Below are 16125 nucleotides of genomic sequence, written 5' to 3' on the forward strand. Positions count from 1 at the left end.
ATTTCTGATTTAATTCCATTGTAGTCAGAGAATATACTGTGTATAATTTGAATGGTTTTAAATTTGTTAAGATTTGTTTTATGACCCATATTGTAGTCTAGATAAGTGTTCTATTTACTCAGACAAAAATACATATTGTGCTTTTGATTTTAGGTCAAAATCATTTGGTAGTGTTCAGGTCTTTTCTATCCTTTACTGATTTTATCTATTCTTAATCATTAATGAGAGGGTTTTTGTAGGAGTACTTTTTATGCTTGATGCAAGTTATTGTTACATAAATAATTTGAAGTTTTCTTATGCCTTTGGCTTTGTTTTCATTTTCTTAATGATACCTTTTGAAAAACAAAAGTTTTCAATTGTAATGAAGTCTTTTATTCATTTTTCTTTTCTGTACGTGCTTTTGATCTATCTGTGAACATTTTGCCTAACCCCAGATTTTCTTCTGTGTTTTATTCTAGAAGTTTAATAGCTTAGTATTTTAAGTAAAAGTATATGGACCATTGTTTGAGTTAACTTTTGTGTATGTTGTGTTACAAGGTGTACCTCTGCTTTATACATATAGGTATTCATGTGTCCAAGCACCATTTGGTGAAAGTCTCCCTTCCTCCAGTTGAGTTTCCTTGGAGTTTTTTTAAATGGGCTCTAGGGTGGCATGGAGCCCAACAAGGGTCTTTGACTCCCAAGCCTGAGATCAACACCTGAGCCGAGATCAACAGTTGGACATTTAACTGAACCACCTAGGCACCCCCCTTTTTCTTAAGTGATCACTACGTCCAATGTGGGGCTCAAACTCACAACCCATAGATTAAGAGTCCCATGTTCTACCAACTGACCCAATAAGGTACTCCTCCTTGGAGCTTTTCTTTAAAACCAAATGAACACAAATGGAAAGATTAATTTATAGCATTTCTAATCTGTCTATCCTTAAACCTATACCATCCATATTGCTTATAGTAGCTTTAGAATAAATTTTTTTTTTAGGTTTTGAGTAATTGATGTAGAATATGTGAGTTTAAATTTTACAGTGTGATGGTTTGATTTGCATATTTCGTGAAGTTACTGTTACAAGGTTTCCTAACACCTCAGTCATCTCACCTAAATACCTTTTTTTTTCTTGTGGTGGTTTTGATTATATTTAAGCTTACTCTCTTAGCAACTTCCAAGTGTGTAATAAATACAATTTTATTAACTGTAGTCACAATGCTGTACATTAGATCTCCAGAATTTATTCATCTTATAAGCAGAAGTTTCTACTCTTTAACATCTCTTCATTTCTCTCACCTCCCCCAGGCTCTGGCAACCACCATTCTACTATATTTCTATGAGCTTGGCTTTTTTAGATTCCACATATAAGTAGATGTACAGTATTTGTCTTTTAGAGTATGCTTTTAAAATTAGGTTGCGCTAAATCCTCCTACTTTGTTCTTTTTCAGAATTGTGACAATTATAGATTCTTTGTGTTTCTGTATAAATTTTAGGGTCAGCTTGTCAATTTTTACATAAATGTTTGCTGAAATTCTGATGAATATAATGACTCTGTAGACAAATTTGGAGAAAATTGAATTCTTCACAGTATTAAATCTTCCAGCCTATGAATATAGATTGTTATCTCAATTTGTTTAGATATTCTTTAATTTCTCTTAGCTGTTTTTTATGATTTTCAAGGTACAAGTCTTGCATTACTTTTGTTAAATTTCTAAGCGTTTTCATTTTTTATTCTACTGTAAATGAAATTGTTTTCTTAATTTCTGTTCTAGATTCTTCCTTATTAATATATTAAAATGCAGTTCTTTTTAACATTCCTCCAGAATTACAAGATACTTTCGTTTGTTATACCATTTTGAGATTTTGTTTGTTTTACAGGTTATTTAAGATTTTGCACATACAGATCATATGTGAATAAAGACCATTTTTATTCTTACTTTCTCAGTCTAAAGACTTTTTCTGTGTCTTTACTTTCTTTTTTTTACCCTCATTGCATTGGCTATAGAATCTCTAGTACAGTACTGAATAAAAGTAGTAAGAGAGGACAGCTTTCCATTTTTTCTGATCCTAAAGGGAAAACCATCAGTCTTTAATGCCATTAGCTTTTAAGTTTTACATTGTTATCCTTCAGCAGGATGAGTAAATTCCCCTCTAGCCTAATTTTGTTTGTTGTTTTTATCATGATTGATTGATTTGATTGTTTTGTTTCAGTTAAGATGAAAAAACACTTTTTCCTTTATTCTGTTCTATTAATTGATCTTCAGATATTAGGCCAGGTTTGCATTCTGGGAGAAATTCTGCATGATCATGATACATAATCTTTTTATTTTTTTTTAATGCTCCTGGATTCAGTTTGCTAATTTATATTAAGGAATTTTGTGTCTACAATCATAATCTAGTTACTGGCCTTATAAAATATTCTGGGAAGTGTTCCCCTCAGCTCTATTTTCTGAAAGAGTTTATGAAAGATTGGTATTATTTCTTTTTTATAATTTGATAGGATTCACCAGTGAAGCATTTTAAACCTAGGGGCTTTTGGGGGTGACCGTTTTCAATTTCTGATTAAATCTTTTGTTATAGATCTATCCTAGTTTTTCTATTTGTTCATTTTGGTAATTTGTGTCTTTTAGACTATCTGTCCATTTCATGTATACTGCAGATTTGATGGCATAGCTTGCTCATGGTATTTCCTTACAATCCTTTTCATTTCTTCTTTTTTAAGATATTTATTTATTTATTTATTTATTTATTTGAGAGAGAGAGAGAGAGAGAGAGAGAGCATGCATGAGCAGGGGAAAGGGCAAAGGGAGAGAAAATCTGAAGCACACTCTGCACCATGCACGGAGTCTGCCATGGGACTCAGTCTCAGGACCACAAGATTAAAACTTGAGCTGAAACCATGAGGTGGACACTTAACCAACTAAGCTGCCCAGGCACCCCATGATCCTCTTCATTTCTATAGGATTGGCAGTGATGTTTGTTTATTTCTTGTTTGTAATTTGTGTCGTCTTTCTTCTTGTCTTGGTCACTCTAGCTAAGTGTTTATCAGTTTTATTACTCTTTTTTAAAGATTGAACATTTGGTTTCATTAACATTATTTTTAATTTTTTTTGCTTAATCTTTTTTATTTCCTTCTTTCCGATTGCTATAATTTTAATTTATTCATCTCTTTCTGGTTTCTTAAGATAGAAACTCAGGTTACTAATCTTATATTCTTCTTCCTTAGCTAGAATTTTAAGCTGTGAATTTCCCACAAAGCAGTGCTTTTACAACATCCCAGGACTATTGATATGCTGTATTTTAATTCTTATTCTGTATAAATTATTTCCTTATTTCTTTATGGTGATTTCTTCTTTGATGCATGGCTTATTAATATTAAATCTTTTATTTTCAGATATTTGGAGGTTTCCGTTAATTTCTCTTCTTAATTTCTAATTTAATTTTATTATGATTACTAAATATACTTTGAAGGATTTCAGTCATTTCACATTTAATGGGACTTAGTTTTCCCCCAATTAATTGAATCATTGAAAAAAACAATTTCTGTGCCAGAAAGCCATAGATTTCTCCTGTTTTAGAGAAAGGTTAATAACTTTCTATGACTAAATGCATCTCATTTATTTTTGGTTGATTATCAGAAAACTAAAATGATTGTTTTTGTCTTAGTTGTTTCTTTGGTGGAGAACATTTAACAACCACTTAACTCTCCCATTGCCTCATCTTCATTTCTTTTTTTTTTTTTCCTTTAAGATTTTATTTATTTATTTGACAGAGAGAGATCACAAATAGGCAGAGAGGAAGGCAGGGAGAGAGAGGAGGAAGCAGGCTCTCCTCGCAGCAGAGAGCCTGATGTGGGGCTTGATCCCAGGATCCTGGGAATTATGACCTGAGCTGAAGGGAGAGGCTCTAACCCACTGAGCCACCCAGGCGCCCCGCCTCATCTTCATTTCTGAAAGATGTTTTCTCTTGGTATGGAATTTTAGTTTGACATTTTTTGTTTTTTTTTAGGACTTTTAAAGGAATTGATTCACTCACTGTGGTTTCCTTGTTTCTAACTAGAAAGAAATTTTATATATAAGATTATATACAAAGGCTCTGCCTAGGTTCCTGTGCCAGTACTGCTACCTGGCAGGCACCAATTTGGTGCAGTCTTAAGAATTACCTTCTTTGTCTTTTTTTTTTTTTAAGATTTTATTTACTTTTTATTTATTTCAAAGAGACCACAGTGGGGTATGAAGAGGGAGAAGCAGCCTCCCCGCTGAGCAGGGAGGGAGCCCAACACAGGGCTCTATCATAGGAAGGTGAGCCACGATCAGACACTGACTGAGCCACCCAAGTGCTCACGAGTATAATCTTTATTTGTCTTAAGAATTACCTTATTAGGGGTGCCAGGGTGGCTCAGTGGGTTAAAGCCTCTGCTTTCGGCTCAGGTCATGATCCCAGGGTCCTGGGATTGAGCCCTGCATCAGGCTCTCCAACCAGCGGGGAGACTGCTTCCCCGCCGCCTGCCTCTCTGTCTACTTGTGATCTCTAACAAATAAATTAATAAAATCTTTAAAAAAAGAATTACCTTTTTACCTCTCAAAGATTACTTTCCTTCTCTGCCATCTAAACACCATTATTTTATGTTTTATGCGGTTTTTTAAGTGGAAACTTAAATTCTGTCCATCATGACTCAGCCATGCAGTCTTGAGTGCAGAATACGTATTATTACTATTTTACTTTGGTCTTTCAGCACTAAAATAATGTGGTTTTTGTTTTAGAGATTCACCCTTATTGAGTCTTGCCAAAGTATCAACCTGTTATCCTCATAGAAACAACAATTTTTAAATTTTCTGTTATCTTACTGCTTTTTTTTTAATGAGGCCTTAAATAATCTAGTGTTGGATCTGTCACAGCTTACTTTTGATACATTAAAATTTCAGCTGCTCATAACAGGATTGAAACAGTTGAGAATGTGACCTGCCTTCCAGAGTTATCAGTAGAGATACCAATCATTGATTTTTCCAGAAGTATTACTTAATGTACTGATTAAGGGACGATGTTACTGCATATACATACTAGAGATGTTGTGCAGTGATGGCACTTTAACACTCCGAGTTTTACCTGCCACCTTAATGTCAAATAAATACTGAATATTAATCTATACAATGCTAGATGTAACTACTCATTTATAGGAAATATGAAAAATAGAAGAGCCTTTTATTTGACTCAGTCTTCATGGTATTGTTTTAGTCCAGAATGTGATAAATCATATAGACTGTAATTGACCCAGTTCCTTTAACAATTAAATGGCATATAGTAAGAACAAGTGGATATAAAAATAGAATTTAAAATACTGGTTATGAAAAACATATTCACGATAAATACATAGGTAAATATTTAGTGAACAAGATACACTCTTAGACTGTTGAAGGAACATTTAGTGAATTAGAATATAATATTGAGGAATTAAGCCAGTCAAAGGAGATATGTAAAAATGTTTCTAATACATGGGGGATTGTTTGAGAGGCTTCAGAAGTCCTTCACATAGGATTTCAAAAGAAAAGAGAAGTATTGGAAAATAGTATGATTGAGATAACTGAAATTTTATAAAATTGGTTTAAAAAATAGAATTGTCAGATTGGAAAGACTTAACAAGTGTTGAGGGTAAGAAAAATATTTCATGTCTAACCATAATCAGAGTACATAACACCAAAGATTATGAGAAAGTCTTAAAAGCTACCAAAAATGAAAGAGTGTCTATTATTTCAGTGATGGTAAAGAGTTAAAAAGTTATTAGGCCTTAAGAATGAATAATGGAGGGCGCCTGGGTGGCTCAGTGGGTTAAGGCCTCTGCCTTTGGCTCAGGTCATGATCCCAGGGTCCTGGGATCGAGCCCCACATCGGGCTCTCTGCTCTGTGGGGAGCCTGCTTCCTCTTCTCTCTCTCTCTGCCTGCCTCTCTGCCTACTTGTGATCTCTGTCTGTTGAATAAATAAATAAAAATCTTAAAAAAAAAAGAATAATGGAAAAGGAGGTAACTTCGGAAAGATTTCAACAATTTTGAAAAAATGAAAAGTGGATGTCTGTTTTCTAGTGGTCTTTCATTTTATACTATGATGAAACATTTTAAAATAATGTCTTCAGAGCAATTCTTACACAATACTGTGGTATGATTTATTCTGAGCAAATGGCCATTTTTTTAAATGTAGTTGTCTTCCTAATATTTCATTTTTGACCTAACCTATATGTCAGATTGATAGTTAAAATGCGATATAAGTTAAAGATATTGTTCTTTAAAATGTAATGTATTCTTGACATTCAACTCTTAATCTTATGCCTAAACTTCTGTTAATAGTAAAATATTAAGGAGTTATGCAGGGTAGCAGACAGCCATGTCACCTGCTCTATATGATTCTCAGTGATGCAATGCTTTTCTGTGTATTTTGTCACTATTTTCACTAATAGATAATGCTGCAAAATTGAGATGGAAAACATTTCCAACTTTTTATTATAAAGCTATTACATTTCTAGTGCATTTTAAGTAACTCTGATCATCCTGAAATAATTAAGTAAAAGATACAGATTTAACTAGCAAACAGGAAAGTTTCAGCTTTTCAGTTCTTTTAAACATTGCTGCCTCCTAGAAGCCTTCTTTGACCCCATCTTGTCCCTCCCATCAATTTATGTGCTTCTGTGTTCCCTGTACTGTCCTTTACTAACATTTAACATTTGCTAAAGGTGATAATTATTTTAATCATCTTTCTGTAAATTAAGGTCTTTATTCTTAAGTTCTTGTTTTCAGTCTAATAAAGGACACAGTGTATCTTTTCACTAGTTCTTCAGCTGTTCTTTTCTCTCTTGGGCTATTGTTTTTTTATTCTCTCTAGTTCTGTTTTGGAAAATATAATTTTTTTAGCCAAATATTAGTGACAGAGAATTGGTTGAGACATGAATTCATTTTGTGCTAAAATTTAGATAGCAGCCGTCTTGGCACTTGTAATTGTTTCTCACTCTAGAGCTCTTGTGAGATTCCTTGTACATGAGGGATAATTTTAAGTGTCAAAACGCCCATATTAGCCAAGAGTTATTCTCCAAAATTTATATTGCAGTCATTTTAATTTAGTCTACTTCCTTACTGAGAAAGCATCTATAAGAGTAGTACAAGAAACATTTCACTAAAATTCACTAGAGTTAAATTTCATTTTGTTGTACGCAGAAAATAATTTGAATTCCATCTGCCAGGAAAGTAATCCAAAATGAAAATGTAAAGTCCAGATATTAAATTAAAGGGTTACATCTCCCCAAAAGGCACACTAACTCTGAGGATCAGTAAATTAGATAAGTTTTTCATTGAATGAACATAATCATTTTTTATGCTATAAAATAGAGTTACAACAAAGGATGAATTACTACAGAATTATTATTTTCTAGGTTTTCTTTTTCTTTTTGGGTTCAAAAGTAGTATATCCTGACTTCAATCTTAGTTATTCATTTCAAGGCCCATACACTAGAATTAGGAAAATTAGTTCATCTTATGATTGCCTTTATACCTTCCCCTGTTGTACCTTTTTCCCCCTACTTTAATCCTTGCTTTGGAAACTCCCAGATATCTGCAGGTTAAACATTACTTTTCTAAATGGACTGAGGCTGGTGGAAATAGAGATTTAGGTGTTAAAAAGAAATTTTATATGAAAATCAAGGTTTAGAGGAATATTTCAGAACATACTGCATTTTTATTTTACACTTCATCTACTGAAATAGACTCTTACTTCATAGAGGGCAGAAAAGCTATATCTGGTAATAAAAGGATATGACAGAACTAACACCACAGGAGCTTAAAAGAATAATCACTGTTTGTATTTAGAGCAAAATGAAGGCAGTGTAAGCATAGAGATGACCACAGATACATAGATACTGATGCACTTGAACTCTTTGGACTAAGAACTCATTCATAGACCACACTAGAAGTTTAGTTATTGGTATGGATCTTTAATAAAGTAGAAAGTAAGAATATCTTTTGCTATGTAACAAATTATTACAAAATTTGGCAAAACAAAACAACAAACAGTTACTACCTCATAATTTCTATGGGTCGGGAATTTAGGAACAGCCTACCTATGTGTTTTTAGCATAAGTTATCCCATTGGATTGCAGTCAAGACTTTGGTCCAGACTACAGGCCTTTAAAAGTTTGTATAGGGTTGGAGTACTTGCTTGTAAGATGCCTTACTCACATGGCTGTTGGTAGAAGACCCCAGTTACTCATGATGTGGAGTTCTCTGTAGGGCAGCTAGAATGTCCTCAGGACATGGCTTCGAGAGAGTGATCCAAGAGAGAGAACAAAGCACAAGTAAGTCACAGTCTCTTACTTGACCTAACCTCAAGAGTCAAAAATCCATCATTTCTACCACATCATGTTTGTTAGAAACAAATTACTAAGTACACCCACATTTTAAAAAAATAAGAATTTGTCTCCATAAAAACTATTAATAAAGAGTGCGTGGACATATTTTAAAGCTACCACAAAGGAGTTCTACTTTTGTGTATTATCTTTGATTACATAATATAATTACCTGTAGAGAATGATTAATCTCGCAGGACTATATCAAAAGCAAAGTGGGTTGGAGTTTTAGAACCTAAACAGGAGACAGATTACCTAGGGATTTTTAATAGTAGCAGAATGTGTTATCTGACCACATTCAGTCAAATTGTAAATCTAGAAGGAATACTAAAAATTTTAAAGTTAAGGTGGGAGGGGTCAGACTAGCATCTGAAACAAAGAATATGATTCCAAAAAAGACAAGTTGTATCAGAATGTTGGCAGTGCATACAGAGGATTTGTGTTCTAAGAGCAGAGCCTTTAAAAGTCTAGTAAACAAGATTAAAAGTCGTTAGAAATTAGGCTTAGACATAGAGGTGATTATAAAAGATTTTGAACAGTATTTCTCTACTGAAAGCTAAGCCTTTATATTCTCTAGCCTTAGGAATTAGACACTCAATAATCTCAATTCCAATAGTAATGGTATTTGTAATGGTAATATAAGTGGTAATGAGTAGAATGATTGAACTGTCTTTATATGCACTTACCATAGTTAGTAGTCTCTGTAGGTTTGTTGTTTTTCTTTTTTTGTTTGTTTTTGTTTTTGTTTTAAAGGTTTTATTTATTTGCCAGAGAGTGAGTGTGCGTGCACAAGCAGGGAGAGCAGCAGACAGAGAGGGAGGAGCAGGCTTGCCACTAAGCAAGGAGCCCAATTCCAGGATTGATCCCAGGACTCTGGGACCTGAGCTGAAGGCAGACGCTTAACTGACGGAGCCACTTAGTCAGTTAATAAAAGGAAAAATATGGAAATAACTTAAATGTCTGCGAGAGAGAATATATAAGTGGTTTATAATTTCTCTGTATACAGATAGGAAAACTATACATCAGTTAAAATTAATTAATGGCTCTGGAGCTATATAAATCAGTCTGTATGAATTGCAAAACATGGTTTGTGAAAACAAGTTGGAGAGGATATCTACAAGACATTATTTATGTAAAGTTTTAAAATATGTATAACTGTACATAAGAAGTTCAAGCATAAAGGTACAGAAGACAGTGGTAGCCATTGAACCAAGAATAGTCCTATGCTCTTTGGGAGGGAGATTGTCAGTAAGAGGTATACAGGAAGTTTCAACTATAATATTTTATTTCTTAACTGAATAGTGGATACACATATATTCACTATATTGTCTTCTGTATATTCAATGTTATAATCGTCTAGGAACATTCTCTCACAGTTGTAGTAAAGCAGTTTTTTCTGCATTATCTGTAAATGTTTAGATTGATGACACTTAAGAGATTATAATTGTAAACATTTATGGAAGATTTAGTAGGTGCTAGGCATAATTTTGAGTATTTTACTTTTATTACGTGATTTCATCTCTGTGAGCACTAGGCTAGGTACAGTTTTATTCCATATATTATTCCGTATATTATTATTAACAAAATCTAAGAAAGGGAAGTAACTTGCCTAAAGCTACACAGCTTGTAATTAGTTGAACTAGGATTTGAACTTAGTATGTTTTGCTCCAGAGCCGTTAGCCTCGATGCTGTAGAATCTCTCCCTAAGAAGAAGGTATTGGGCGCCTGTGTGGTTTAATCAGTTTAAGCCTCTAACTCTTGATGGACTTCCGCATCAGGCTCCCTGCTTCTCCCTCTTCCTCTGCTGCTCCCCCTGCTTGTGCTCTCTCACTCTCTGTCAGATAAATTAAAAAAAAAAAAGCTTCTGACTCTTGATTTCAGCTTAGGTCATGATCTCAGGGTCATGAGATTGAGCCGTTCATCGGGTTCCATGCTCTTTAAAAAAAAAAAAAAAAGGTATTAAAAAATGTAGGAAATCTAAAAATTGTGATTTAGTAGTATGACTTTGAAAATTCCTTACATTTTTATTCTTGAGCAATGACAGGGACTTAGAAGAAACTGAGATTTTATTATTAGAAATATTAGAGGATTAAATACCAGAATGCTAGCGCCTTACCTATTTTGTCACAAAAGAGAAACTAAGAAAAGCTCCTTAATTAACATTAAAATTCTAGCTAAATTATTGCCAGATTAACAATTTAATTGACAGATGATTGCCTTATATAAATTGGAGAGTTAAGAATTACCTAAAATTTTAAATCATTTATGTATGGTAAATCAGAAACCTTGAAGATCCATCTACAAAAGGAAGTTAAGATTTAACACCATATTTAATAGGATTTTTTAAAAGCTTAATAACCAGTTGAAAGATTAGGTAAAAATAATAAAATTGTATTTGTTCATGTTTCACAGATTTTAGAGTAAGAAAATCATCCAAGGAGGGTTATATTAGATGCTTATAGTGAGACGAAAAGCCATCTGGGCATGGTGCCAAAAATCTGACTTTTGGTACATTTCACAGTATAGTCACCAAGATTGTTCCCATTGTGACTAATTGTGAATTATTAGTATAATTACTTTGAGGTTTTCATTTTGTAACTGTTGTATATTTTCAAATATAGGCTTCTGTCATTTTCCCTTGTAGATACTAATTTGTGTTCCGGTCATATTTTCTCTTAATTCAGTAGATGTATACTAATTTAAATTCACAATTAGAGAAACAATTTTTAAGTTCTGTGTTATTCTGTGGTATGGTGGTATGCTGGTTTCCTCAGATTTAACATGTTTGTTGACTCCATAATAGTTGGGAGGCTTTCAGAAAGGTCCAAGTACCATTTCCTACTCCAGTGAAAATAAAGTGAAAGATTATTTCCAGAATTGTTTTTCAGTTTGATACTGATAATTTTTATTTTATAGAAAACATCTAGGGGCACCTGGGTGGCTCAGTCGGTTAAGCGTCTGCCTTTGCTCAGGTCATGATCCCAGCATCCTGGGATCAAGCCCTGCATCAGACTCCCTGCTCACCAGAGCTCCCTGCTCCCTCTTCTCTGCCCCTCTTCCTTGCTTGTGCTCTCTCTCTCAAATAAATAAATAAAATCTTAAAGAAAAAAGAAAACATTTAAAAAAATAGACGATACTCAAATTGTAGGACTTTTGAGAGTATATTGGATATAATATTTATTACTTGCTGAACATTTGTATGAAGTACATTCTAGTTTGGGATGTTAATCTGAGGTTTGTCTGTTTTTTGTTGTTGTTGTTTTGTTCTCTCCTCTAGTGATGCTATTGCTGAGATTAGAGCCATTTGTATTGAAGAAATTGGAGTATGGATGAAAATGTATAGTGATGCCTTCCTAAATGACAGTTACCTAAAATATGTTGGCTGGACTCTTCATGATAGGGTAAGTTACTCTCTTCCAGACTTTCATAAAAGATATGCTTGTACAAGGTACTAGAATGCTAGGAATTAAGATGGCAGTGGTTGGTTTTTTAGGAGTTGTAATAATAATGGAAAATTTAAGATGATAGATTCATTTGATGGCCATGACAAAACTTGAGACATTGGCCCACATGAAAACTCTGTCTTACTTAGTTGTAATACTGTCTTAAACCAGGTTGACAACATGGTACATCTAAAGTTTTAAGAGATTATAGCATCCTAAGAAACTAATTATAATCCTTTTCTAGTTTGGAGTCAAAAGGAATTCTTTGTTTCTCTTAATATGTAACAATAAAACTTTTCTTTTGAATTTATTAAGGCCATACCATAGTAGAGTGTTTTATCAGAGTTGAATAGATTTATTCGACTTTAAAATATTTGATCTAAAAATCTTTTTATTTCTATGCCTTTACAAAAGGTTCTGATTTTAAAAGGAATCCCACATTATCAAATCCTGAATAAGTAATCCTCAAAATAACCAAGGGTAGGAGTGACAAATTATTGGAATTTTTATATTGAATGACCTGACATTCTATTACTTGAATTGCCAGATATTCACAAATACAGAAATACTACAGTTCATTTTAAACTATTATCATCTATTATTTGAATTGTTAGAAGTATCATAGCTATTAGAAGACATTTTTTAATGCACTTACATCGTTAGACTTTTAAGTCAATTTTGGTAATATTCTAAGACTTATTTTCTATGTATCATTGTTAACAGCCTGTAGAGCATTTACTTTTTTTTTTTTTTTAAAGATTTTATTTATCTATTTGACAGACAGAGATCACAAGTAGGCAGAGAGGCAGGCAGAGAGAGAGGAGGAAGCAGGCTCCCCACTGAGCAGAGAGCCCGATGCGGGGCTCAATCCCAGGACCTTGGGATCATGACCTGAGCCAAAGGCAGAGGCTTTAACCCACTGAGCCACCCAGGCGCCCCGAGCATTTACTTTTTAAATAGCCCCATGATGGGGCACCTGAGTGGCTCAGTCGGTTGAGTATCTGACTCTTGATTTCGGCTGGGGTCATGATCTCAGGGTTTTGAGAAGTAAACCCCTGTCAGCCTCAGTGCTAGGCAGGGACTCTGCGTGAGATTCTCTCTCTCCCCTGACCTCTGCCCCTTCTCTCAGCCCCCCTCACGAGCACGCCCTCTCTCCCTAAAATTAATAAACAAATCTTCCTAAAATAAATAGCAGCATGCTAAGTATTATCAAAGACATTTTGAAAACCACAAAATTACATATATTATAATAAAACAGCCCTTGGGAATTTTACAGGCCATTTTTGCTCTAAGAGTTCAGAGTATAGGGGCACCTGAGTGGCTCAGTGGGTAAGGGCTTCTGCCTTCAGCTCAGGTCATGATTCAAGTGTCCTAGGATCAAGCCCCACATCGGGCTCTCTGCTCAGCAGGGAGCCTGCTTCCTTCCTCTCTCTCTGCCTCTCTGCCTACTGTGATCTCTGTCTGTCAAATAAATAAATAAATAAAATCTTTAAAAAAAAAAGAGTTCAGAGTATAGGGAGATCATCACAAGATGGCTGTTTAACTTCACAATTATTTTTTATTTTTTCAGTATTCCAAGATTCACTGTTTATGCACCACACCCAGTGCTCAATGCAATATGTGCCCTCCTTAATACCCACCACCAGGCTAATCCATTCCCCCAGCCCCCTGCCTTCCAAAACCCTCAGATTGTTTCTTAGAGTCCATAGTCTCTCGTGCTTCATCTCCCCCTCTGATTTACCCGAATTCACGTTTCCTTTCCTTCTCCTAATGTCTCCATGGTATTCCTTATGCTCCACAAGTAAGTGAAACCATATCATAATGTCTCCTTATTTCACTCAGCATAATCTCCTCCAGTCCCATCCATGTTGACACAAAAGTTGGGTATTCATCCTCTGATGGAGGCGTAACATTCCATTGTGTATATGGACCAAATCTTTATCCATTCGTCTGTTGAAGGGCATCTTGGCTCTTTCTACAGTTTGGCAATTGTGGCCGTTGCTGCTATGAACATTGGGGTACAAATGGCCATTCTTTTCACTATATCTGTATCTTTGGGATAAATACCCAGTAGTGCAATTGCGAGGTCATAGGGAAGCCCTATTTTTAATTTCTTAAGGAATCTCCACACTGTTCTCCAAAGTGGCTACACCAACTTGGATTCCCACCAACAGTGTAAGAGGGTTCCTCTTTCTCCACATCTTCTCCAACACTTGTCGTTTCCTGTCTTGCTAATTTTGGCCATTCTAACTGGTGTAAGGTGGTATCTCAGTGAGGTTTTGATTTGAATTTCCCTGATGGCTAATGATGATGAACATTTTTTCATGTGTCTGTTAGCCATTTGTTTGTCTTCTTTGGAGAAGTGTCTGTTCATGTCTTCTGCCCATTTTTTGACGTGATTATCTGTTTTGGGGGGGTTGAGTTTGTGAAGTTCTTTATATAGATTTTGGATATCAGCCCTTTGTCTGTAGTGTCATTTGAATATGTGTTCTCCCATTCCGTGGGTTCCCTCTTTGTTTTGTTGACTGTTTCCTTTGCTGTGCAGAAGCTTTTGATCTTGATGAAGTCCCAAAAGTTCATTTTCACTTCTGTTTCCTTTGCCTTTGGAGACATGTTTTAAAAGAAGTTGCTGTATCTGATGTCAAAGATTACTGGCTATGTTCTCCTCTAGGATTTTGATAGATTCCTGCCTCACATTGAGGTCTTTTATCCATTTCGAGTTTATCTTTATGAATTTTTTTAACAAATTGACTCTGCTGACCGACCATTCTTCTATACATAGCTGTCCAATTTTCCCAGTACCATTTATTGAAGAGGCCGTCTTTTTTCAACACTGGGTAGTTTTTCCTGCTTTGTCGAAGATTATTTGACCATAGAGTTGAGGGTCCATATCTAGACTTTGTTCTGTTCCACTGGTCTATGTGTCTGTTTCTCTGCCAGTACCATGCTGTCTTGGTGATCATAGCTTTGTAATAAAGCTTGAAATCAGGCAGTGTGATGCCCCCAGCTTCCTTTTTCTTTTTTAGCATTTCCTTAGTGATTCAGGGTCTTTTCTGGTTCCATACAAATTTTAGGATTGTTTGCTCCAGCATTTTGAAAAATGCCAGTGGAATTTTGATCAGGATGGCATTGAAAGTATAGATTGCTCTAGCCAGTATGGACATTTTAACAATGCTTATTCTTCCAATCCATGAGCATGAACTGCTTTTCCATCTTTTTGTGTCTTCTTCAATATCTTTCATGAGTGTTCTGTAGTTCTTCGAGTACAGATCCTTTACCTCTTTGGTTAGGATTATTCCCAGGTTATCTTATGGTTCTTGGTGATATAGTAAATGGAATCAATTCTCTAATTTCCCTTTCTATATTTTCATTTTTAGTGTATAAGAAAGCAACTGATTTCTGTGCATTGGTTTTGTATCCTGCCACATTATGAATTGCTGTATGAGTTCTAGTAGTTTGGGGTGGAGTCTTTTGGGTTTTCCATTTTAAGTATTATGCTATCTGTGAAGAGAGGGGGTTTGATTTCTTCTTTGCCAATTGGAATATGGTTTGTTTCTGTTTGTTGTCTGATTGCTGTTGCTAGGACTTCTAGTACTATATGTGGTGAGAGTGGGCATCCTTGTCGTGTTCCTGATCTCAGTGGGAAGGCTCTCAGCTTTTCCCAATTGAGAATGATACTGTGGGTTTTTCATAGATAGATTTATGAAGTTGAGGAATGTTCCCTCTATCCCTATACTTTGAAGAGTTTTAATCAGGAACAGATGCTCTATCTTGTCAAATGCTTTTTCTGAATCAGTTGAGAGAACCATGTAGTCTTCTCTCTTCTCCTATTGATTTGTTCTGTCACACTGATTGATTTGTGAATGTTGAACCATCCTTGCATCCCCAGGGTAAATCCCAACTGGTCATGGGGGATAATTTTTTAGTGTACTGTTGGATCCTGTTAGCTAGGATCTTGTTGAGAATCTTGGCATCCATATTCATCAGGTTTAGGGATCGGGGTAATACTGGCTTCATAAAAAGAGTCTGCAAATTTTCCTTCTGTTTCTTTTTTCTTTTTAAATTTTTATTAATTTTATTTTTTATAAACATATAATATATTTTTATCCCCAGGGGTACAGGTCTGTGAATCACCAGGTTTACACACTTCACAGCACTCACCATAGCACATACCCTCCCCAGTGTCCATAAACCCACCCCCCTCCCAACCCCCCTCCCCCCATCAACCCTCAGTTTGTTTTGTGAGATTAAGAGTCACTTATGGTTTGTCTCCCTCCCAATTCCATCTTGTTTCATTTACTCTTCTCCAATCC

General features: G+C 35.0%; 1 protein-coding gene across 3 annotated transcripts in view; it reads left to right on the forward strand.

Moving 5' to 3' along the window:
* The window catches only part of STAG1 (stromal antigen 1), a 452889-nt gene that overhangs the window by 303906 nt on the left and 132858 nt on the right, over positions 1 to 16125 (forward strand). For all 3 annotated transcript variants that reach the window (XM_047736238.1, XM_047736228.1, XM_047736246.1), the window contains one exon: positions 11647 to 11770. In XM_047736238.1, coding sequence (XP_047592194.1) covers positions 11647 to 11770 — 124 coding nt within the window. The remainder of the gene's footprint in view (positions 1 to 11646; positions 11771 to 16125) is intronic.

Source organism: Lutra lutra, chromosome 1, assembly GCF_902655055.1.
Source record: "Lutra lutra chromosome 1, mLutLut1.2, whole genome shotgun sequence".
NCBI classification, from domain to species: domain Eukaryota; kingdom Metazoa; phylum Chordata; class Mammalia; order Carnivora; family Mustelidae; genus Lutra; species Lutra lutra.